Consider the following 26,721-nt stretch of genomic DNA (forward strand, 5'->3'; position numbering starts at 1 on the left):
AAAAAAATGCTGAACTCAAAGGGAAATTCAAAACGGAAAATCAACTATCAAATGGCAAAACCAAAAGGTCAGACACATCAAACGAATGGCAAACAGCTGTTTTCCTGATTTGCCAAAACCTACAAGGTCGTTGCAACAGTAACATCCTTCCGAAGCGTATGGGTTCAACCGCAATGTTTTGTGAAGTTTGTGTTTAATATAATTTCAAATTGGGTTTTGAGCAGCTTTCTTAGTTAATTATTTTTGTACTCTTGGTCAATGTCGGTAGTTTTTTTTTTGGTCGTTTTTTTCTATCTCATTTTGTTATACTTACTTATTTAATGTTATTTTTCATTAAAACCTACATATCATTTAGCTAGGTTGAATGAAAGATAATTAGTTCTAATTCGAGTTACTAAAATTTTGGATCTCAAATGACTGATATATACATTTTTACTAAGATTAGCAAAAATGGATATAGAAATGCGATGATTTTCCATTAATTTTCACTTAAAAGGGCACTAGCTGTCAAATTCATGCTCACTGGTTTTAATCAAATTCTCATATTCGATTTATAACAATGTAAAACATTTATCCAAACTATCAAAAGTCTAAAATAAACAAGTAACAGGAGACAGGCATAAAAATATGTTGCTTCGTTTCGTGTGTATTTTAGTCCATACGCCTTCTAATTAACTATCGAGTTGACCTCTTAAGTCATCCGATGACCATATTTAAGCGATGTAAACATAAATATACTTGTAGATATAAATAGATTAAGCAAACTCGTGCTGTTGGATTTTTCTAGGTCTATTAATTTCATATTATAAATGAAAAATAAATGTTTATCAACGTTTTTATCTGTATAAGAATGATTTTTTTGTGGATCGGATCAGTCAATCAAACTATTTACCTTTGTTTCACTTTCAATGTTGACATTCTTTTCCTTAAAAATCTTTGCACATACAACTCACTTGTTATCCATCTCAAGCTTAGGGGTTAAATTGAAGTTTACATGAAAACGGATTCAATGAGGCCGAGTTATTCACTTGCAAGTGAATAATTCATAATCAATGTGTTTTAGCTTAATATTTTGACAAAATTTAACCATACTGGCTGCTAACCAGCGAATTATTATTTCACTATTTGCATTTCATTAATGATTGAGCAAAAAATATTAGATTTTTATTATATATCTCGTAGCTAGTGCCCCTTTAATAGTACATATATTTGGTCATTTATAATGGTAAAAAAATATTATACACTTTTTTATTAGACATTTATACTGATATCATGTAAAATGGGAATTAACTCTTGAATCTTTACTAAATTTGCAGTGAATTGTACATCTTTCTTAAAAATGTAATTGATACAATGTTTTGGTAACTAAACAATCATTCTCATTTTGTTTCTAAATTGTTCATAGCCCTGAAATAATTTGGCTTATCTGAGTAAACAGAACGTCAGAACTTTGATTTGTAACGATGTGCTAAATCCGTTCATATTATCCTAAATGTCATTGTGAATAATTCGTCTAGAGAAAAGACAAATTAAAAAGGAAAATGAACCTTGTACAAAACTGAATCCGGACACCTTCCAATCGTAATATCATTTTATAGTGCTCCAACAAAGGAGAAAGTAAATAACAAATTACGTTCACCGTTTCTGCAACGAATATTAACGTTTCCTTCCCTTATGTAAATGATACCCCTCCTTTCCCGCCGACTTCAAAATTTGTTTGTGATCATGGTTAAAAGGAAAATACATCAAAATGGTACATCAGGTTAGAACATATGCCTCAAGAAACTGCATAAGACAAATATTGTAATAAATTGGTTAATAATAACCGATTCAGTTGTCCTCGTTTTTATTTTCGGGGATGTTTATGTGAATTTTTGAGCTTGCTTACATAACATGATTATCTTTAAACAATTCCACTGAAAAAGCATGCATAGAGCGAATTCTTATGAAATAAAATCTGACTAAAATACATCACATAATTTCACATTGTCTTATCTCTAGGTAGACAAGTACCGACGAATTATTCACAGTCACTTTTGGATTTAGCCCATGGTTACTAATCAAAGTTCTGACGTTCTGTTTACTCAGATAAGGCCAAAAAAAAAATAGGTGTGTTTCCTGTTGCATGCCCCAAAAAATTAGGGTCGGTAGGTAGGTATTTTTTTTTTTTTTTTTTTTTTTTTTTTTCACTGGCCTGCTTCGGTTGTTTTTTGTGTATTTTTATAATCAGTTTGTTATTCTTTCAGGTTATTTTCATCAGTTCATTGTATAAAGTATACAAGATATGAATAGTCCATGTTCAAAAGTTGCAGAAGACTTGGCCAGGACTTCCAGCTTATAAAATTTTCAAACTTTTCAGAACTGATATGCCATCTGTACGGGTCAGGCTATAGTCTTACACAGAAAGCCCATCAAAGTCTGTCTCAGCAAAGACCTGTTTTATAATCAGTTTCTTTCAGACAATTTAGTTCACAGAACTGATGCCAGCTTTTTCCAGTCACAGTAAATTCATTGTTCTTTAATCCAAAGTCATGATACTGATTGAATATATCAATAAAGGTGGTAGAATTAATAGAAAATGGGGCTATTATACTTTTTTTCTCGTTCCTGTGTGGACACTCATCGATTGTTATTGATAACACACTTTGACTGATGGCCATAGCAGAAGCCATGCCGTTGTTTGACTTCAATCTGTATCACACAAATGCTTACTGTATTAAAATTTTATTTGAAATCAAACGTTTAAAAGATGCCATTCAAAGGCTATACTAAACAAAAACCGTTTCCGGAAAAAAACGAAAAAAATCCGGATTTTTTGTTTGTTTTTTTTTTCCGGGAAAAAAAAGTTAGGGTCGGCGCCAAAAAATTAGGGTCGGTCGGGCGACCGGAAACACACCTATTTTTTTTTTTGGCCTAAGCCAAATTATTTCTGGGGTATGAACGAATTAGAAAAAAGGTAGTAGTTGACAGACAGCTGACCTGCACTGTCGGACTTTCATCAAGGCTCTGTTCTTGGCCCATGTCTTTTCCTAATTTACATAAATGACATGCCAGACAACCTCAAAAGTAATGTGCGCCTCTTTGCAGATGATACCATTATGTATTTAACAATAACATCACTTATTGATTGTCACACCATTTAATCTAGTCTGAGTTAACTCTTAGATGTCCCATATCCATCAGGTCTTTTGAAAAAAGAATTTATAGGTGTGTAAAGGAGGTGCAAATTATTTTTTGAGTTTGTCACTGCAAATGCAGCACGAGGTGTCAGAATGGACTTCATGTCATCAATGAGTACCATTCAAAGGTTCAGATGGTATGTGCAAAAAAACGCGCGAATTTCATTTTAAAATTTTATTTGAAAAAAAGAACATTATACGTCAATTGATCTATCTCTATATCCACCATTTGGTGGATTATACGTCAATTGAGGTATTATACGTCAATTGGTGGTTATTCCTGACCTGTCCATGATATCAAAAAGTGGATATTTGCCTATTCAAAATGGATGAGCTGCTTTCTTGCTTCTGGGGCTGACTGACGGTCTTGGATCATATAAATCGCCTCAATTTGTTCATTTTACATTTATCTCTTTATTTTTAAGCAGTTAAGCTGCTTTTTTCGAGCACCCTAGATTTATGTTCTACCCAATAAATGATGAAATATGTGCCACTTTTATTATCTGGCTGGCTATCATGTTATTTATAATTAATTGGGCACTTTTTTCATACTTTTTATTTTGGAATATAAAAAATATTACCATAAAAATGTTAAATGGTCGTCGATTTTCCCAAAAGTTTTGAAGTTGCACATAGGAAGTAGTGCTCGATAGAAATCCTTCTATAGTTTATTACCCCCTGTGCTGTGGGCTAAGATGTCAAAGAACAATTGTATGAAATATTTGATCGCTAAAAATCTATAAAGATGAGTCGTTTACATTTCCCAGATAGCAAAAGTCGTAGGAATATTGTTTGTCATCGATACGTATTACATACGTCAGTAGTCTATTAATAAGCTGATATAAGTTGGCGGTAATTTCAAATTACATAGAAGACGAAATTTAGGTACCTTTTAAATTGGGAGAATTCTGATGATATATCGGTACTTTATTATTAATCATTTTATTCGTTTTTTTGTCTGATTGAGATTATTTCAATCATCTTTATTCAGTAATCTTTAATGTATGCTCATTTGTTTTCTTGTTAATATTATTCCGATTTCTAGCAAATCACCTTCATGCTTGTCAAATTAAGTTTCTGATTGGTCGATGTCAAGGTCATTTTAAGCTTGTTTCCCTTTGGTGTTACACAATGTAACATAATGCTACACGTGCTTTGATTAAGCTCGATGTGGTTCAATAAATATTGTGATATAAACTTTAACAACTGTTTTCTAAAGGACGGCATTATTTAACTTCAAAGTCGCATATTTTGTAAAATATTAAGTCCGAATCTGTGACACGTATCACATCGTAATTGTTTTTGATTTACAAGGACTTTTCGATTTCCGGTACAGAAAAATACGACTTTTTTATATGTTTCTTTTTATAATTTTTCACATTCAAACACTCGTTAAGTGTTATTGAATCAATTCTATGCGGTTCCTTCAGCAACTTTATGCTGGTAAACGATTTCCCCATTAAAATAATAAGAAAAGAAATCGCATGATACGATAAAAAGGTAACGAGTCGACTAGTCCGAGATTACTCTGACGTCTAACGGCTATTTTGCCAGACAAGCAGGGGCCCTGGGCCCACGGCCCCAGCTTGTCTGGCAAAACAGCCGTTTAGACGTCAGAGTAATCACGGACTAGTTACCAATGGATCTTTAAAGCAGGGAGAAACTCCTACACCCAAAGGATTGCTTTTGCTGGCCCCTTAACACAATAACCATGATAACAAAAATGTAAACTATTTCAACTAGTCACTTGTTCAGGTGGAACTTTTAAACCAGAGGAAGAACAAAGTAACTACAATGTAGTTGATAAGTTCTGGAGAACTTTACGGCTAGTTAGTTCTTTCTGCCTGGAACTTTCCAACGTCGGAACAAAAGAGCATTTACAATAACTTGGACATCATACTAAAATCAGAAGTATACACAAGAAATTAATAAAATTTTAAAAAATGTACAAAACAATTATGAAAAATAAATATGATATACAGCAACAATCACCGCATTAGTGGGTCCTCACTATGGACAGGTACATACAGAATGTGGCAGCTTAAAAATCTTAACTGGCACAAAACTCTCCCCTAACATAGGACAGTGTATGTGTATAATCTCAGACATTGAATCTTTATAAATATAAATTGGAAATAACTTTTGAAAGTGGTAGGATTGCATAACATAAACATTACTGTACAAGCATTATTTGATACTTTAGAAATAGCTGAGAACAATGCCTGAGATAAATATTTTGACTAATTCTTTACACTATTCATGAATCTGAACGTGGCCAAGTTTGCCTTTGGGTTTTTGATTAACTGCCTATAGCACCCTTTGATGCTTTGATTGTAAGTTTAATCTCACATCTGAGAAAAAAATTACACATGACCTTTTCAAAAACTGCAGGAAACAATATGATATGGGACTGGCTCTGACATCCCTCAGCACCAGCTTGTCTGGCAAAACAGCTGTTGGACGTTCAAGTAATCTCGTTGGACGTCAGAGTAATCTCAGACTACCTTCAATCAGACTTACATAAATTGGAACAATGGGAGCAATAATGGCTTATGTCTTGTAACAGTCAGAGGTCAGACATAAATAAGTCTGAATCTGCTTTTGACTCATAGAGGTATAAATTTGTAAGTTTTAGGATTTGTCTCCCTTTAATGCAAGACAAAATATGACTTTAATAAGTCAAGTATTGTTAAGCAAGAAATAATTGACCAGAATCAAAAAGTTGCAAATATTGACTCCTACATGTACAAGTCGATAAATTGGTTAACTTCAAGACCCACGCATATTTATAAAAAGGTCATGCATCTTAATCAACTAATGACAACATTGAAAGACAATACTTTGTCTTCTAAAGAAATATATGAATGAGAGTCTAAAAAATCAGAGATAATGTTAATTAACCTTACAATGCAACCACCTGGAACCACGCTTAATGAGGTAAAACATCTGTGTTTAGTAAGGATGTTCAATTAGATAATTAAATATAGATAGCTGAAGTCCTTGTGAACTCTCAGACAGGTTTTTGCTGTCATACATTTTTAGGTGGTGTACTTTGGCCACCAAGTAAAATTAAGTTTTTTCATCAACATAAATAGACCTAAACAAGTCTGTCATTTTCTGACATAGATAAGTCTAAAATTGAAAACACATTTTTATAATAAATAGATGTTTTGACTTCTTTAAGTCAAAAACAAAAATCAACTTATTTATGTCTGTTTAACCCAGACAGATGTGAAATCATCCACACAACAAGTAACCGTAAACCCATCATCTTTGAATACACACTACATGATCATATATAAAAATCAACAAAGCAAAATATATTGGGGTAACTATCACAAACAATCTGACATGGAATTCACATATAAATAACATCACAAATAACATTGAATAAAGCAAATGCATCGCTCAGATTTATAAAAAGAAATGTAAAAACCAAAAGCCTAAAAACATCCGAACTTAATTTGATAATATATTTCTTTCTTTATTATTCCACAGGAACAGAATCTATACATGATTTCTCTTCTCAAGAAGTTAAAGAATTCAGAGAATTATTGTTGAAATGGTACAGTGAAAATAAAAGAGATTTACCATGGAGAAGACAGGTAATTAGAGTAATTTTAAAATTGAGAATGGAGCTGGGGAATGTGTCAAAGAGACAACAAACAGACCAAAAAGCACACAACAGCCGAAGGCCACCAATAGAATGACTTGACTAAATCACTGTACAGCTCTCAACAAGGAGCAAAACCCAGAACACATAGCAAGCTACAAAAGGCCCTTTGGGATATATGCACATATAGAATCTGACAGGGTTAAACCTGATAGAGGCCTCAGGGTATCTAGTCCCAACCCAACACAAAAACAAACTACAAAACAATAAACAAAACACAGATCTATATAAAAAAAACAGTTTTAAATACAAACACCAAAACATATGCTCCTGACTCTTAAGCCACACACACATAGCATGTGGCATGGTTCAACATATTTGTAGGTGTCTAACCCTCCCCTAACTGGTACAGTAGTGTAACAGCACACTATAAAAAACAACTATAAAAAATAGTTGATATGGGCTTGACTCATCAGATAGATACAAAGCAAAATAAACAGCTTACAACAACACTATAGACATAAAGTACTGATCTTAGAGAACTCACAGGTACTGAAAGATTCAAGCCAATATATGGCATGTATGGAGTTACAAGGAATTTCACTGTCTAAAGGATAGTTGTATACTTTGAATGTGTATAATGGAAATAAAAATTATTGCGTCACACACAAAGTTAATCATGTTAATATCATTTAAAAGAAACTATTTCTTTGACAAAATTGCAGAATTATTGAAACAGCATCTTTTCTGAGCTTCTGAGTGAACTTTAACTTGAGTTGCATTCAAGTTTTTAAAAAGGGAAACTAGCATGGTAGATAATGCTGAATGCTGAAAAAATGTTCATGTAATATTAAGCCATGTTGATATGAAATATTTAGATGATTTATTTTTCAGATTTCCAATCCTGATGTTAACCAGATTATTTATTTTTCAGATTTCCAATCCTGATGTTAACCAGAGAGCATATGCAGGTAATATTTAGATGATGGACACAAATGATGGATAATCACACTGTTTAAGTGAAAGTAACCAAAGATGTTTTGGGGAATAAAGCAACATTGTGTAGCTATCTGAAGTTTTTAATGCAATTGTGTTATTTGGTAATCACTATTGCTCTAGATCTTGGACTACCAATGAATATACAAATGATCTGTATTATTATTATTATTATTATACAATATTTATATAGCGCATTATATAATTTGAAAAATTACCCTAAGCGCTTAACATGAATAAACAAAAAATAAGATACATAAGGTAAAAGCAAAATATACAATCACATAAATACAATTTCTGAGCAGTGTCGTGTAAAATGAAAACATTTATTGTCGGTTAAATAGAATAATATAAAAGAATGTACAACCCACACAAAAAATATCAAAAATTTAAAATTAATCAAAATGAAAGAAAAGTAAAAAGTTTCAAAAAATAAAAATGAGTTAAGAAAAATTTAAAATTTCCTCTGTATAAATTTAAAATAATGATTATCATTAAACCACAGTGACTCAAGTATTAAAAATTATTAAGTAAAAGTTCACAATACAATACAATCAACTGGTAAAACAAATTGATCATAAATTTCAAAATTTACAAAAAATCAATGAAAGCACTTCGGAAAAAATATGTCTTAAGATCCTTTTTAAAAACGTCAAGAGATTGTTCATTTCGTAAGGATGTAGGTAAGCTGTTCCAAAGAGTTGGTGCGGCAATATCGAACCGTCGTTCACCATAGCGTTTTGTCCTAACATCGTTTGGTAGTCGTAACAGCATGCTTTTCTCCGATCGCAAGGCTCTACCAGGTTTGTAATGTTCAACTAATTCCTGTATAGAATTGAAAAGCCCTTTTTGCACTTTAGTTTACTTTTTTTTTTGTACAGAATCATACCACATCTTTAATATTTGTATATTTTACAATTAATGTGATTTTGTAAGACTATTCATTATGTATTTCAGTTTGGGTATCTGAAGTGATGTTACAGCAGACACAAGTTGCCACGGTGATAAGTTATTACAACAAATGGATGCAGGTTTGTTAATGTTATTCTCATATATTTGTTTAAACAATTTTATGTCTTGGATATAATAACTTAGTCTTTGCTCCTTGATTCTATGTTAAGTTGAACTTTTATTTTAACTTTATTATACTTATATGAAAATTGCATAATTGTTGAAATGAATCTAATGACATAGCCATACATTGAAGACATATAGATTTAAAAATATAGTACTGCCTAGTGGTATGATTGCAGATGAGATAACTATATATATAATTTTGATTTGGGCAATAACAGATCTCAGTATGGCTGTCCACAAGAGGAAAAGCTATACTTTATAATATTATTAATTCGTATATTTTAATTATTTTGATTCGTTCAGGGATAGTAACATGTTAAACTATATTTTCAAAGGTAGATAGAAAACATCGGATAGCAAAAAGTATATTGCACAGCAAAAAACATATTTCACGGTTATTTTTAGAATATCTAAAACCGACATACTTAGTGACGTCATGTAATGAATTTCATGATATTGTTAAAAGTTTTATAAGAAAATATCTATGATTGATTATTTGAAGAAAAAAAATCTTCAAATACATAACACGTAGGCCTAAAAAAAAGTAAATGAAATAACAATTAATATGTTGTTAATATCTAGGACACAATATGATATTTTTAAAATTCCAACTAAATAAAAAGACAATTTTGATGCAAATATGTTTGGAAATTATTAATGTAACAATTATAGCCTATTCATGAGTTCATTATAGTACAGGAACTAATATTGCCACTATAAATGTTTTTTTTTTGGCTCAATCTTGAAGGCCTAGGATTATCAATAATTTTACAATATCTTTACAAAAGTTGCCTCATTTTTATAGTCTCACCTTGACAGAGTCAAAAAGCAAGACATCGGTATGCTGTTTCCAGCGTCAGCAGTGTCAACAATGTATTAGTTTGTGATTAGGTCTAGTTTATGGTGAACCACAAGTTATTGGTCAATGATATTATGTATGCAGTTGTATAAACATTGGCATATCTCATTCCCATGCAGATTATTTGGCTTCGCCCCTTAGTCATGGTAGTAGTGATCTATTGACTTTCAAAATTTGGCATAGTTTATATGTATTATTTTATGATTACTATAATACTCCAAATTGACAACAACACTTCAATTGGTCTGCAATTTTATTTGCTATGGTCTACATGTTTCGCCTGCAAGGCAGGCTTCATCAGGACAATTTTTATACAGAAATTGAGCCCCTGAAGTACTCAAAGTGGTGCATTGAATTTGACGTCGTCATGGTGAGAGAAACAATGAAAAGTGAAAGTCGCAATACAGAGTTATAAATAGATAAGATAAATATAGAAAATTAAAGTTTGTATACAATGTAACTTGAGTTCGTTTTACTATTATATGATACATTAAATTGTTCTAAAGGCTTGGCATCTAATAGGACGAACTTCCCATGGTTCCTACCACTTCGCAAGGCTTCTCTTCCAACCTGGCCATAGTTGGAGGTTACTACTTCCCGGCGCGTCGGCAACAATAGGAAGATTATGATCGCCGCTGTGGATAATAAAATAGTCAAAAACTGTTCCTTTGTTAATTATTTGGTGACTCTATATAATTTTTGGATTGTCTGCAGTAGTTGGTCTGTATAATGGCATAGTTGTGAATTCCTAGTTCATTTAAGACCGGCGCCCGTGGTACGTTTCTTCTGCAATCATTTATATCTGCTATCATTTATAGATGTATAGGTGGTATCGGACATCTTGGTCATCTTGATTCAGTTGTTATTTCATCGTAAGTATGGAATATTCCTTGGTCCATGTATATGCTGGTGGCCTGTAGATCGGCGCGTGTAACAAGGCGGTTCCTTTCGGATGCAGGGGTTCACGCTTAAATAATATTAAATTAAACACCTCGAGGTGAACCAACGCCTGTGTGAATCATTTCGATAGAGTCCCTGAAGTGGATACCTTGGTATGCAGGGTTGTCAAATTATGCAAATGAATGCAACATTAAAATAATACTCCAAATTGACAACAACACTTCAATTGGTCTGCAATTTTATTTGCTATGGTCTACATGTTTCGCCTGCAAGGCAGGCTTCATCAGGACAATTTTTATACAGAAATTGAGCCCCTGAAGTACTCAAAGTGGTGCATGTTTGTTTTATTTTATGATTAGGTCAGTTCAAGGGGAACCATTAGTGATAGGCCAATGACAATTGGTATTCAGTTGTATAAGCATTAGCACATCTTATTTCCATGGAGAATATCTAGCCCCTCTCCCTCAGTCATGGTCTATTTACTTTGCAAATTTTGCTTAGTTTACATGTATTAGTTAGTTATTAGATCGTTTAAAGACCAAACAGCCTATTTATTTCTACCAGTGATTTTTCCTTAAAATTTTGTGTGAAGGTATTTCATGATTTGAGGAACAAAAAATGATGAAAAAAATTGGGGGTCATCGACTTAGTTTTGTCGCTATAGCAACCTCAGTTTCGTGTTTTCCCGAATATTAACATATATTTGCTTCTTAATTAAACTCTCCAAAAAATCCTTTATATCAAACCTACCAGCATGATTCTTGTTTCACGTTAAACAGTAGATTTGTAGCTATCAAATACAGGTTCAAGAATTTAAGACTCATATTGTTTTGATCTTTAAAAATATGTTTTATTTCATTCCCGCCAAAAATGAAACGTAGAAATGAAAAACGTTTCCAGTATTAAAAAATATCTACCAGTGATTTCTACATAATAATTTCAAGAAGGAAAGTGCCATGTGCACTCTACAAAATAAAGCCAAAAAAAGTGTATGTCACCGACTTTTCAAAAAAGTTATGAGTAATTTTCATGTTTTTTCTCGTTCGTTTTGAAGAAAAGAGTTGTCTTTCTTCAGAACATTGCATCTGACGTCATAGTACAAACTTTCCTTGCTGGCGCACTATTTGAAAACAATCGCAAATTGGACGTTTGAAACCCACATTTAAATTTCCAAGACTAACAACTATATTCACCTACTTTATTATCCGGTAATACAAGAGATTAAATGCACGTGTCAGTATCAGATCTTATGATGTTGTTGCCTCACAATAATAACCTTCAGAAACCCCATCCGTCGGAATGGAAAATTGTTTGAAATAACCTTTCTCGCCGCTTTTGTTAGGAAAATCTGTTTTTGTCCTCTGCCCCTCATAAGCAAAATTATTGAAAAAAAAGAAATGAAAGATGGCACTGGCTAACTACAGAGTATTTGACTATATCAGACTATATAAGTGTGTTTTTTTTATCACGTCAATTTCAGAAGTTTGCCGTAACGAACTCATTTACTACTGTTGACAGACCGGATATACAAAAGCATGGACGGACTTCTTTATACCATTTTATTTCCCGACTAAGACGAGCGTATAGAAATTATTCCATCTAGTTTGTGAACTCATTATTTCTGAATATTTAAGATATAAGGAAATCAAAATTTATAGGTATAATATATGAGTTAAAGTTTTTGATTCTAAAACGTTATACATCTATCATGAAATACAATCCCTGTTATTGCTACCTCACGTGTTTTGAATAAACCAGAGAGTAATATAAATTACAAAAAGTTTTAATTCAAAAATTAATTTAGAAATAATTTTCTGTTGAAAACTACAAAGTAAGATTTCTCAAATGGGATAAAATATTATAAATCTAAACTGCTAATTTTGGAAATAAAAAAAAGTCAAAATTGTTGCCGGCATTGAAAATCGAAATTTGTTTTCAATCTTTCCGGTCATAGTTTTAGCTAAATGAAACGGGGGATTTTATGTTGGAAGCAATTGTTTTTGTCATATTAAGTTAAATTTACAACTGTTTTATATGTTTTGCCTTACAGCTAATTTTCTAATGCATGTAGGGTGAAACTTTGGTTGGCTTCCTTGCTTTGTATGTATCAATGTTTATTCAAGCTTTGTAATTAATATTATCTTCATATATAGGTATGTAAACCTTATATGATATTTAAATTCAGTTGGACATTATCACAAAATATACAAACAAAGCTAGCAACTAACTAAAGTGTTGATCTACTTACATTAGGAAATTAGCTGTACGATCAGTGGGATCAGGCGAAATGTTTACCATTACTTCTTAAGACAATTTAAAATGAAACAAATGACAAACGACAATGACCCTTTGTCATAATTATAAGATTTTGTCAAATAAGCAGTATAAATAAATTTTAAATTCATTGCAAGATCTGACATTATTTAACGATAATCATCCAGACATCAGTTACATGCATACGTTGCCAGTATGTCAAAACTTCTAGGAATAATTTTTTATCGGCCTGACCTTCTGAATACTCAATTTTTAAAAACTTTGAAAAATTGACATTAAAATTAAAAGGATCAAATCACAGGGAACATGTGTACTAAGTTTTAAGTTGATATGACTTCAACTTCATCTAAAACTACCTTGACCAAAAACTTTAACCTGAAGCGGGACAGACGGACGAATGGACGGGCCAGAAGAAAACATAAATTGAACATAAAAACTATCACCTATCTAATAACCGGTACCCTGTACACAATTGAAAGAATAAAAAAAAAAATGAAATGCAGATCGGCGGAAATATAAGACAAAATCTACGCATGTGAAAGAATAAAAAAAAAAAAAATGCAGATCGGTGCAAAAAAGTCGAGATCAAAATTTATATGTTATTGTTTTTATTAGAACGAATGTTAAATATAGTGTCTGTATCCATTTGTGTTAAATTTCCACAAGCTATCAGCTCGACGTTTAATTCCTCTTTTCTTGGGAGACGTACTTTTTTAAAAGCGTGCACCATGTTGGAATCCGTGAAAAACGCGAAATAGGACGTTATACTTTGACGTTTTCTCATTGCTAGAAACAACGTCATAGAGCTTTTATGTCACTACCAAGTTGCGTTAGTTGATGCGCATAAACAATAGGCTGTTTGGTCTTTAACATGAACTGCTAATGTCATGAATGTTAAGTCAATGATATTTAGTATGCAAATTATTGGCATTTACAAGTCTAATTTCCCTGAATATTATAAAGCCCCACCCCTCATTCATTGACTTAGACACTTTTACATAATTTACAAGTTTAGGTTTGTTTAGGTTTGTTTAAATGGAAGGACTTATGATAAGTCAATGATATTTGGTATGCATTTGTATTAACATTGGCACATCTTATTTCCATGGAGATTGTTCAGCCATGTTCATTTAGTCATGGTTCATCGACTTTGAATATATGCATAACTTACATTGTTAAAGTATTGCTATTTTAAATCTTTAATTTCAACATATGCATTATCAAAATTTCAAAAAGGCGAGACATATCTCCATGATCTCAGTGATAGCAGTTAATTGTACCGATGGCATACTTCATTAAAGCTTAATCATTAAAAGTCAAATGAAAATAACCTACATATGTTCATCTTTCATTGTGTACCTTCTTTTATAAAGGTCTTTCATGTTTCAAAAGTTATACTATTTGTCACCATATTCGATCTATATTACAACCGAAGATTTTATATTTGTTTTCTTTCTAGAAATGGCCAACACTTCAAGATTTATCAAAAGCAACATTAGAGGTATGTTTTATTATGAAGGTACAACTGTCATACATTTGTTATGTGAGGTATTTAACTTATAAAATACTAGTATGGTAAGTTAGATAGAGACAGAAGATATCAAAATGCCATTCAAACTCATAAGTCAATAACAAACTGACAATGTCATAGCTATAAAAAAGCTATACAAAATACAACATAGATAAATAAGAAACACAAACCCCACCAAAAGCCAGGAGGTGATCATCAATGCATTAGAAGTGTTTCATTTATTATGAAAGAGGTTAACAGTTTTAAATTGAAAAATATTTTGTTTTGTTAGAATTAAATTTTTATCTTTAAACAGCAGTGTGATACTAATAACTTTAACGGAAATGAAATCTTTGCAAGGATAGTTGGAGATTTCCTTCATACCATTTGTCATTTAATGTTTTACTTTTTTTGCATTGTTTCTTTGTTCTTTTTTTTAGGAAGTCAATGAAGCATGGTCAGGTTTGGGGTACTACTCACGAGGAAGGAGATTGCATGAAGGTGCTCAAAAGGTACATCATCAACTTAAAAACTTACTACATATATAGATATAAGAAAATGTGATTTGAGTGCCAAAGAGACAACTCTGTTCCAAGTAACAATTTGTAAAAGTATATCATGTAATAGACAAATACGTTTTTCAATTTTGTATTTGTTTGGCTTTATAAAATTTTTTGATATGAGCGTCACTGATGAGTCTTATGTAGACAAAACGTGTGTCTGGCGTACTAAATTATAATCCTGATACCTTTGATAACTACTTTGCTGACACCGAACATCAAGCTATAAAGGGCACCAAATATGTTCATTATGATGTGAATTTATGAAATGTGTGTCATAACACAGTTTGACCCTAAGGTTTCAGTTCAGAGAATCTGGAACTGTAATTATGTGAAAACCCAAACATTCTCATGTTAAAAGGGTATTAATTAGCTATGAGGTATTAAAAACGTTATCATTATTGAAAGTGAAATAATTATTCACTTTTATCAAGAGTTTTGATCAGTTTTGTCAAAATAAGCTATGAAACATCGCTGATGAATTATTAACTTGAAAAAAAAGAATAATTTGCCCTCATTGAGTCTGTATTCATTTAAAAGCCATAGCTGGAGAAGGGTCATGCATGATTTAGGCTTATTAAGTTATTAGTCCCCTACCGACGAACTACCGTAGAAGTCGAAGGGTACTTTAGGTTTGCACTCGGTCTGTCTGTCTATCCTTCATTCCGACAAATCAGTTTTCAACACTTTTTTTCTTCATGTTTGAAGATATTGATTTGATATTTGGTATATAGTTTTATCATGACAAGTTACAGTTCAAGTTAAAATTTGGTTCTGGTCTGATGATTTTTTGAAGAGTTATGGTCCTTGGACTGAGAAAATCCACATACGGTGGATCTGGACTATTTGACTGCGCATAATTTCACACATTAATTACCATGCACACGAAAAGTTTGTGTTGTAAATTCACTATTATTTTTTTAATTATTTTGATTGATTAAAAATGTTAAATTATTGTACTTATGTCACTACCATTACCAATTATTATCATTATTATGTGTATCTGTGAAAGACTCAAAATGACATTTTACCCAATTTCACCATTTTCTCATCAAAATTTTGGGTTTAATGCAAAATAATTTTTTTTTCTTATCAGTGACCTATGTTTTTTATTTGCTCAATTTTTGAAGCTATATTACAGTTTTGAACCAAGTGTCACCTCTATTTTCCTTATCATTTCATTGAAAAACATTCCCTTTTATATACCTCTTTAAAAGTAATATTTTGAGCTTAAAGGGTCCGTGACCCCCAATTTTTTTCGACCAAGTTGATTCACTCTCTATAAAGATTTAAATAACAAAATATACAGAACTTCTGACAGAAATATCAAATATGCCTGAGCCCCATTTAAATAATCAGTTTTCAACACTTTTTTTCGTCATGCTTGAAGATATTGACTTGATGTTCAATATATAGTTTGCACCATGACAACTAATAGATCAAGTAAGAATTTTATTCCAATACAATGAATTTTTAACCAGTAGGGGACTATGTATTGCCATGCAATACTCACAGAATGCTTGTTAAAAAGGAAAAAAAAATGTCAACTATGAAAGTGAACTAACGGTAAATAATAATGCAATTCTCACAGAATGCTTGTTAAAAAGGAAAAAAATGTCAACTATGAAAGTGAACCAATGGTAAATGATAATGCAATTTTCACAGAATGCTTGTTAAAAAGGAAAAAAATGTCAACTATGAAAGTGAACCAACGGTAAATGATTTGATCCACAAAACCTCATTGAAACACATTTAAAAACAATGAATAACATATATTTTTGTTCTACAATATAAAATCAAACAGACCTAGAAAAATTAAATTGCACTAGTTCACTATCTATATTTTATATATATATTTATTGTTATACATGGTTTCCTGATTGATAGCAGTCTTCAGTGGTCACCTTGATAGCAAATTAAAATGTAGTTTAGACTAAAAAAAACATGAAATACTGATACAAATTATTGCTCCTAATGCCTAATGCCTAATGCTAATGTCTCTTTAAAGATTTTGGTTAAGGTAGTTTATCATGAAGTTAATTATGATGTTACTTTTAAATGACCAAGTAAAGATGATTTTAAAGAAATTTTGCAGTGTTTGGTTATTATCTTGAATATTATTATAGATACAAATAAACTGTTAATAGCAATTGTATTATGAATCATCAGATTGACCTAGACTGTATCTTAAGTGTAGGGCGAACTCATGCCCGTTTCTTTCCAGAGGTTCCAAGAGGCTTTAAAAGGTATTTCCAGGATAGTACATGGCCTGTGTTACTCTGTTTAATTTACAACAAACATTAATTTATTAATTTAGTTAATAAGGCATTGTTTACCAGGTGAGCGATTCAGGCTCTTGAGAGCCTCTTGTTTAAAAGATGCATTGCACATTTGAAAAAATATAATGATTGAAAACAGTAATTTTAGAGGAATTATGAGTGTGTACTGTGAAGATATATTTATAAAAATTGTTAACAAATTAAAACATCCATTTGTAGGTTGTAAGTGAAATGAAAGGAGAAATGCCCAAAACAGCTGATGAATTGTTAAAACTCCTTCCAGGTGTGGGGAAGTATACAGCTGGTGCTATTGCTTCTATAGCTTATGGACAGGTCAGTTATCATCATCATCAACTGTATAAGAGCTAGTCAATGGTGTCACCATCAAAGCTAACAGCAAACAATGAAAATATCAGCAAGTAAAATCAAAAGTTAACTCTTGATGTAAATGTAGTAAAGAAAATTTTAGAGAAAAATGTTTATATTAAATTATTTGAAATTTTTCAAAAGAAAGGTAAAAGTTAGTTTTTTTACGCTGTTGAATATGTTGGTTTTTTTTCAGGCCACAGGGATAGTAGATGGTAATGTTATCAGAGTCACTATTGTATATGTTTTTATCTTAAGGCCATCGGGATAGTAGATGGTAATGTTATCAGAGTCACTATTGTATATGTTTTTATCTTCAGGCCACAGGGATAGTAGATGGTAATGTTATCAGAGTCACTATTGAATATGTTTTTATCTTAAGGCCATCGGGATAGTAGATGGTAATGTTATCACTATTGTATATGTTTTTATCTTCAGGCCACAGGGATAGTAGATGGTAATGTTATCAGAGTCACTATTGAATATGTTTTTATCTTCAGGCCACAGGGATAGTAGATGGTAATGTTATCAGAGTCACTATTGAATATGTTTTTATCTTAAGGCCATCGGGATAGTAGATGGTAATGTTATCACTATTGTATATGTTTTTATCTTCAGGCCACAGGGATAGTAGATGGTAATGTTATCAGAGTCACTATTGAATATGTTTTTATCTTCAGGCCACAGGGATAGTAGATGGTTATGTTATCAGAGTCACTATTGAATATGTTTTTATCTTCAGGCCACAGGGATAGTAGATGGTTATGTTATCAGAGTCACTATTGAATATGTTTTTATCTTAAGGCCATCGGGATAGTAGATGGTAATGTTATCACTATTGTATATGTTTTTATCTTAAGGCCATCGGGATAGTAGATGGTAATGTTATCACTATTGTATATGTTTTTATCTTAAGGCCATCGGGATAGTAGATGGTAATGTTATCAGAGTCACTATTGAATATGTTTTTATCTTAAGGCCATCGGGATAGTAGATGGTAATGTTATCACTATTGTATATGTTTTTATCTTAAGGCCATCGGGATAGTAGATGGTAATGTTATCAGAGTCACTATTGAATATGTTTTTATCTTAAGGCCATCGGGATAGTAGATGGTTATGTTATCAGAGTCACTATTGAATATGTTTTTATCTTCAGGCCATCGGATAGTAGATGGTAATGTATCAGAGTCACTATTGAATATGTTTTTATCTTCAGGCCACAGGGATAGTAGATGGTTATGTTATCAGAGTCACTATTGAATATGTTTTTATCTTCAGGCCACAGGGATAGTAGATGGTTATGTTATCAGAGTCACTATTGAATATGTTTTTATCTTAAGGCCATCGGGATAGTAGATGGTAATGTTATCACTATTGTATATGTTTTTATCTTCAGGCCACAAGGATAGTAGATGGTAATGTTATCAGAGTCACTATTGAATATGTTTTTATCTTCAGGCCACAGGGATAGTAGATGGTAATGTTATCAGAGTCACTATTGAATATGTTTTTATCTTAAGGCCATCGGGATAGTAGATGGTAATGTTATCAGAGTCACTATTGAATATGTTTTTATCTTAAGGCCATCGGGATAGTAGATGGTAATGTTATCAGAGTCACTATTGAATATGTTTTTATCTTAAGGCCATCGGGATAGTAGATGGTAATGTTATCACTATTGTATATGTTTTTATCTTAAGGCCACAGGGATAGTAGATGGTAATGTTATCACTATTGTATATGTTTTTATCTTCAGGCCACAGGGATAGTAGATGGTAATGTTATCACTATTGTATATGTTTTTATCTTCAGGCCACAGGGATAGTAGATGGTAATGTTATCACTATTGTATATGTTTTTATCTTCAGGCCACAGGGATAGTAGATGGTAATGTTATCACTATTGAATATGTTTTTATCTTCAGGCCACAAGGATAGTAGATGGTAATGTTATCAGAGTCACTATTGAATATGTTTTTATCTTCAGGCCACAGGGATAGTAGATGGTAATGTTATCAGAGTCACTATTGAATATGTTTTTATCTTAAGGCCATCGGGATAGTAGATGGTAATGTTATCACTATTGTATATGTTTTTATCTTCAGGCCACAGGGATAGTAGATGGTAATGTTATCAGAGTCACTATTGAATATGTTTTTATCTTCAGGCCACAGGTATAGTAGATGGTTATGTTATCAGAGTCACTATTGAATATGTTTTTATCTTAAGGCCATCGGGATAGTAGATGGTAATGTTATCAGAGTCACTATTGAATATGTTTTTATCTTAAGGCCATCGGGATAGTAGATGGTTATGTTATCAGAGTCACTATTGAATATGTTTTTATCTTCAGGCCATCGGATAGTAGATGGTAATGTATCAGAGTCACTATTGAATATGTTTTTATCTTCAGGCCACAGGGATAGTAGATGGTAATGTTATCAGAGTCACTATTGAATATGTTTTTATCTTCAGGCCACAGGGATAGTAGATGGTTATGTTATCAGAGTCACTATTGAATATGTTTTTATCTTCAGGCCACAGGGATAGTAGATGGTTATGTTATCAGAGTCACTATTGAATATGTTTTTATCTTAAGGCCATCGGGATAGTAGATGGTAATGTTATCACTATTGTATATGTTTTTATCTTCAGGCCACAAGGATAGTAGATGGTAATGTTATCAGAGTCACTATTGAATATGTTTTTATCTTCAGGCCACAGGGATAGTAGATGGTAATGTTATCAGAGTCACTATTGAATATGTTTTTATCTTAAGGCCATCGGGATAGTAGATGGTAATGTTATCAGAGTCACTATTGAATATGTTTTTATCTTAAGGCCATCGGGATAGTAGATGGTAATGTTATCAGAGTCACTATTGAATATGTTTTTATCTTAAGGCCATCGGGATAGTAGATGGTAATGTTATCACTATTGAATATGTTTTTATCTTCAGGCCACAAGGATAGTAGATGGTAATGTTATCAGAGTCACTATTGAATATGTTTTTATCTTAAGGCCATCGGGATAGTAGATGGTAATGTTATCAGAGTCACTATTGAATATGTTTTTATCTTAAGGCCATCGGGATAGTAGATGGTAATGTTATCACTATTGTATATGTTTTTATCTTCAGGCCACAGGGATAGTAGATGGTATAATGTTATCACTATTGTATATGTTTTTATCTTCAGGCCACAGGGATAGTAGATGGTAATGTTATCACTATTGTATATGTTTTTATCTTCAGGCCACAGGGATAGTAGATGGTAATGTTATCAGAGTCACTATTGAATATGTTTTTATCTTAAGGCCATCGGGATAGTAGATGGTAATGTTATCAGAGTCACTATTGAATATGTTTTTATCTTAAGGCCATCGGGATAGTAGATGGTAATGTTATCACTATTGTATATGTTTTTATCTTCAGGCCACAGGGATAGTAGATGGTAATGTTATCAGAGTCACTATTGAATATGTTTTTATCTTCAGGCCACAGGGATAGTAGATGGTTATGTTATCAGAGTCACTATTGAATATGTTTTTATCTTAAGGCCATCGGGATAGTAGATGGTAATGTTATCAGAGTCACTATTGAATATGTTTTTATCTTAAGGCCATCGGGATAGTAGATGGTAATGTTATCACTATTGTATATGTTTTTATCTTCAGGCCACAGGGATAGTAGATGGTAATGTTATCAGAGTCACTATTGAATATGTTTTTATCTTAAGGCCATCGGGATAGTAGATGGTAATGTTATCAGAGTCACTATTGAATATGTTTTTATCTTCAGGCCACAGGGATAGTAGATGGTTATGTTATCAGAGTCACTATTGAATATGTTTTTATCTTCAGGCCACAGGGATAGTAGATGGTTATGTTATCAGAGTCACTATTGAATATGTTTTTATCTTAAGGCCATCGGGATAGTAGATGGTAATGTTATCAGAGTCACTATTGAATATGTTTTTATCTTAAGGCCATCGGGATAGTAGATGGTAATGTTATCACTATTGTATATGTTTTTATCTTCAGGCCACAGGGATAGCATAGATGCCAACCATTACGATTTTTCCGTAGTTTTTCCGATTTTGCGATAAAAACTACGCTATTACGGTCAAAGTCGAATAGTTACTGATTCCCAATCATCGACGTTCAATTTTGTAAAACGCGGATTTTTATCATTACTTTTCCGTCCTGGTCCCGTATTTAGGAAACGCCAATGTAATGCTTCCGGTTTCGCGGGAGTTATCAACCTACTGTTGGGTAACTACTGACTTCCGAAGAGGCAAACTTGCATTTTATTTAGTAGCTTTCCCCCTTTCTCTACTTCTCATTGACAAAACAAAAATGTTTGAGTCGAGAACATCTGAACAATTAATGAATGGAATACATACTACAGACAACATGTTAAATGACAAATTTTAGTGTACATCACTTTGCAACCACTCGTCAGTAATTTTTATTGGTAAATGCACGTTTATGAATGATTACTGAAAACTTTTCAAAAATACGGAAAATTTGATAGTTTGTTACTGATTGTGTCAAAAGGGGGTTGGCATCTATGGGATAGTAGATGGTAATGTTATCAGAGTCACTATTGAATATGTTTTTATCTTAAGGCCATCGGGATAGTAGATGGTAATGTTATCACTATTGTATATGTTTTTATCTTCAGGCCACAAGGATAGTAGATGGTAATGTTATCAGAGTCACTATTGAATATGTTTTTATCTTAAGGCCATCGGGATAGTAGATGGTAATGTTATCAGAGTCACTATTGAATATGTTTTTATCTTCAGGCCATCGGATAGTAGATGGTAATGTATCAGAGTCACTATTGAATATGTTTTTATCTTTAGGCCACAGGGATAGTAGATGGTAATGTTATCAGAGTCACTATTGTATATGTTTTTATCTTCAGGCCACAGGGATAGTAGATGGTAATGTTATCAGAGTCACTATTGAATATGTTTTTATCTTCAGGCCACAGGGATAGTAGATGGTAATGTTATCAGAGTCACTATTGAATATGTTTTTATCTTCAGGCCACAGGGATAGTAGAGTGGGGTGCTCATTTTCGCCGGGGACACAATTTCGCTGTTTAGGGATTTTGAGGTGTAAAAACTTCAAAGGATGGCTGAAATGGAAGAAATGTACCCGTAAATTATATTTTTATAACAAATATAATATTTTTTTAAACTGAGACAAAATTGCGGCTCCTAACGAAAATGACCGAAAAACGGACAACGATTTTCAGACAATTTCCTGAATAAAAAACACGATTTCAAAGAAGTATTTCTAAGTAAATATTTGACTGAATGCCATAATTTTGAATTCTTCATACCTTTGAAATGTATGCTATTCATCTATAATGCAATTGATTTGATAAAAATTGTTAAAAGCTGCGGTTATTTGGTTTTAAATAGATGTGTAAAAACGGCGAATATGTGTCCCCCATTGACAAAACATCCTGAAATTTCAAACACCCTTTAATCTAATTTTTCAGATGATTTTCTTAAAACAAACCGGTTTTCAAGCTTAAGTATATTTTGCATTTAAAGTTATCTTCATATAGAAAGATCAGTATGCTTCAAAAACATTTAGACCTGAACATAAACTGTAGAAAACATGGAAAGATGTGGTGAAAATGAGCACCCCATTCTAGATGGTAATGTTATCAGAGTCACTATTGTATATGTTTTTATCTTCAGGCCATCGGGATAGTAGATGGTAATGTTATCAGAGTCACTATTGTATATGTTTTTATCTTCAGGCCACAGGGATAGTAGATGGTAATGTTATCACTATTGTATATGTTTTTATCTTCAGGCCACAGGGATAGTAGATGGTAATGTTATAAGAGTTTTATGTAGAATGAGAAAGATGGGTGGAGACAGTACAAGTCAACCTGTCCAAGAGAAACTATGGTAAACATATCCGTTAGCTAAATAATCCTGTTATAAACTATAAACCTGTACAGTCTTCTACAATCAGCAAAAATACTTATTATAAAACAACTCAAATGAGCTACGATAGGCCTCAAAATGAAAATTCAAAACAGAAAACTTCTCACCTGATTTATATGTGCAAAATCATAAACAGAAAACAAAAATGATATACAGCAAAAAACTACAACCACTGACTTGGGACAGGCACATACAAGAATGTGGCGGGGTAAAAGATTGTACCCAACCCTTCCCCACAGTGTTGGAACAGCATCACACAAGATAAAACTACACAACAGTAAACTAAACACAGATAGGATAAACCATGACTAACTACAACCACTCAATTATATGATATACACATGTATATTATTTTGATCAAGATTATTTAGTCTTGCCTTGTTGGTCATGATGATCCATTGACTTCTGCAAGGTTTTCTTATTAAAGTTCTTTATAAGTTGACTTAAAGAGGATTGGTTTATGGTTGGTCAATATTTGTTTATGCAGTTCTATAAGCATTGATTCATCATATATCCATGAAGATAATTGAGCACCACCCCATTTGTCATTGAGCATTGATATCAAAACTTTTGAACAGTTTAGATGTTTATGTAAATAGAAATACCAATAATCTCTGTGTGAACAGTTTACTTAGTGTTTTAAAGATCCACAAAACCTGTAACATGATATCTCCTGAAAATCAAAAAGGATATCCTTTTTATTCCTTAGGCAGCATGCTAATTCCCTGGTAGACCCAGACAAAGCAGGAGATTTTAATCAAGGTATGATGGAGTTAGGAGCTACTGTATGTACACCAAAGACACCAAGTTGTAACACATGTCCTGTTAGAAGCTTATGCTTGGCAAACAAAGAGGTAATAATATTGGCACATGTCCAGATTCTAAAACTAAATATTACATAATGAATCTTTTAAGGATGTCTTTATTTTCTGTCCAACAGCAGTTGTTTATCTAGCAGATACTGTAAATTCAGAAATTATTGTATGCATTTATTATTGCGAATTTGTCATTTTAGACTAAAAATGCAATTTTAATTTTTGCAATATTAAGAAAAATCCTGTTCGATTCATGTAAAAAATTTCAAAATGCGAGTTTTAATTATTGCGATGATAGCCCTGTCACATTTTTGGCATTAATAAAAACTTCCCAATAATTTCTGATTTACAGTACCTCCTTGCTGATGATAAATTCTTGGGCTTGTTTGTCCTATCATGATTTCCTGTTAACTACGAAGGTATTGAACAAACTATTTAAATTGTTATGTTAAGTGCCATCTCTTCAAATATTAACTGGTATTAATGACATCACAGAATGATACAAATAACAGGACTTTACTTTCAATGAGCAATAAAACTTGCAGCTGAATTCTGTAGAAACTCATTCCTGAGCACATGATTTTACTCTAGATTTTGTAGGTGTTGTTATTGCTCAAGAATCTTGGTTTCAGAGTGGTCTAAGTAGTTCAACTACTGTATCAATAGCCTGTAAACAGTAAGATTATGAGTTTGAAACCAGGCACATGGCAAGTGCACTTGACTCCAGTCTTAATTGACTAGAACTATCAGCTTTCCTAATAAAGGTTGAGGTTCTTGTTGGGCATTCCAGCTTCCTCCATCAATGAAAAATTACTATCCTAGAAAAAGCCTATCATGCTGAAAGTGGCAATAAGCACCAATCATATTTCTCAATCTTAAGTTTTCTGTCTTGTGTTTTGAGTTATTTTTCTTGGCCCAGGGTATTGCATTTGACTTTGATTGCTAGTATTGGCAAACAAAGTTCATATTTTTAAGCAACATTAGGCCAATTAAAATTAATTGATAGATTTTCATCCGCCCCGCCCCGATTTTTTTTTTTTTTTTTAATTTACGATTTCTGAATTTTGTTCATTTCCGTTGATAATTTTGTTTCATTCAAAACTTCTTGTTTCAAATTTCTGTTTTCGTATTTCTTTGAGTATTCTAATAAAATGATTAAGTCGACATGTTCTGATCAGTCAGGGGACTTACTGAAATAGGTGATTTTTAAAGGCAGTGCTTTAAGGCCTGACTTTCAAGTCATGAGGTTCATCTTTCCTTACGCAAATCTTTGCTGGGGGTCATTTTGCAAGAAATAGATCCGGAAATGTTTAAATTTCTCCTCTACTTTTTGTGGTATGAAATGGTTTTTGTTCCTTTCATTTACATTGGGAAATAAAGAAACGATCAGTGTGTATTGTTCGTTTTAAAAATCTGTTTATTAATGTGTCTTTTGCATTATAAGCAGTCAATTTGATTACAAACTATCATTATTCGAATTCCGTGTGGAAAGAGGTCCGTTCAATTTCGAGTACTATTTGCGATCTAAAGATATTTTAAAATCATTTCACTCGTTGATATTTATATGATATTACAATTAAAAGTCGACTGACCGTGAATTATATTGCATAATATACAATTTAAAGTATTTCTGTACGTGAAGCCGTATGACGTTATAGTTATTTCGGTCTCAGTTATGTAAAATATGAAATTATCGTTCCTGAATAGGGTTCCACTAATTAAAGACAAGAAGCGTCAAAAAGTGATAAGAAGCGACAATAAAATTAAAATAGCGATAGGAAGCGACAATATAATTAATTTAGCGAGAACAAGCGTCAAGAAGACTATATAGCGACTATACATAAATTAAAAAAAATGTCATTGCAACAACTTATTCGCAATAGATATTAAAAAAAAAACGCATTATTTTTTTATTATAGGGGCGGTTATAAAACATTTTTTTATATTACTGTACATTGATAGATAAAAATATGTTTTTATTAAGAAGAAAGGGATTGTCTAGTTTTTATTAGATATAAAAAAAATATGTTTTATGCACACGCTAAAATTTAGCCATCAAAACAATAAAAAATCCTATTTCCTTTTAAAGAATTTATTGAATCAAACCATGCAATATCATTTCCTTTCTAACAGTGAAATTCTTCTTTTTCATAGGGACATATTTGATAGGTGTAGCTTCACCCTATCACATCAAATGAGAATAGGCTAGCCTCGTGAGAGAATTACGATTCGCTTGTCCCTTGATAGTTATTGTCGCTTTGTCACTAAATTAATCTTCTTGTCGCTGTTTGTCTCTAAAATTCTTCTTGTCTCTTAT

The 26,721-nt window shown here is 32.2% G+C and overlaps 1 protein-coding gene across 3 annotated transcripts in view; it reads left to right on the top strand.

The window, feature by feature from the left end:
• Nucleotides 1-1,670: 1,670 nt before the first annotated feature.
• The window catches only part of LOC139522775 (adenine DNA glycosylase-like), a 34,713-nt gene continuing 9,662 nt past the window's right edge, over nt 1,671-26,721 (top strand). The window contains exons 1-9 of one of the 3 annotated variants that reach the window (XM_071316289.1): nt 1,671-1,762; nt 6,678-6,784; nt 7,687-7,763; nt 8,746-8,819; nt 14,358-14,399; nt 14,849-14,920; nt 17,467-17,580; nt 23,453-23,550; nt 24,299-24,443. In XM_071316289.1, coding sequence (XP_071172390.1) covers nt 7,700-7,763; nt 8,746-8,819; nt 14,358-14,399; nt 14,849-14,920; nt 17,467-17,580; nt 23,453-23,550; nt 24,299-24,443 — 609 coding nt within the window. In that variant the 5' untranslated portion in view covers nt 1,671-1,762; nt 6,678-6,784; nt 7,687-7,699. The remainder of the gene's footprint in view (nt 1,763-6,677; nt 6,785-7,686; nt 7,764-8,745; nt 8,820-14,357; nt 14,400-14,848; nt 14,921-17,466; nt 17,581-23,452; nt 23,551-24,298; nt 24,444-26,721) is intronic. The other 2 variants (XM_071316286.1, XM_071316287.1) reach the window with 2 other exon arrangements.

This window comes from Mytilus edulis, chromosome 5 (assembly GCF_963676685.1).
Source record: "Mytilus edulis chromosome 5, xbMytEdul2.2, whole genome shotgun sequence".
In the NCBI taxonomy this organism is placed as follows: Eukaryota; Metazoa; Mollusca; class Bivalvia; order Mytilida; family Mytilidae; genus Mytilus; species Mytilus edulis.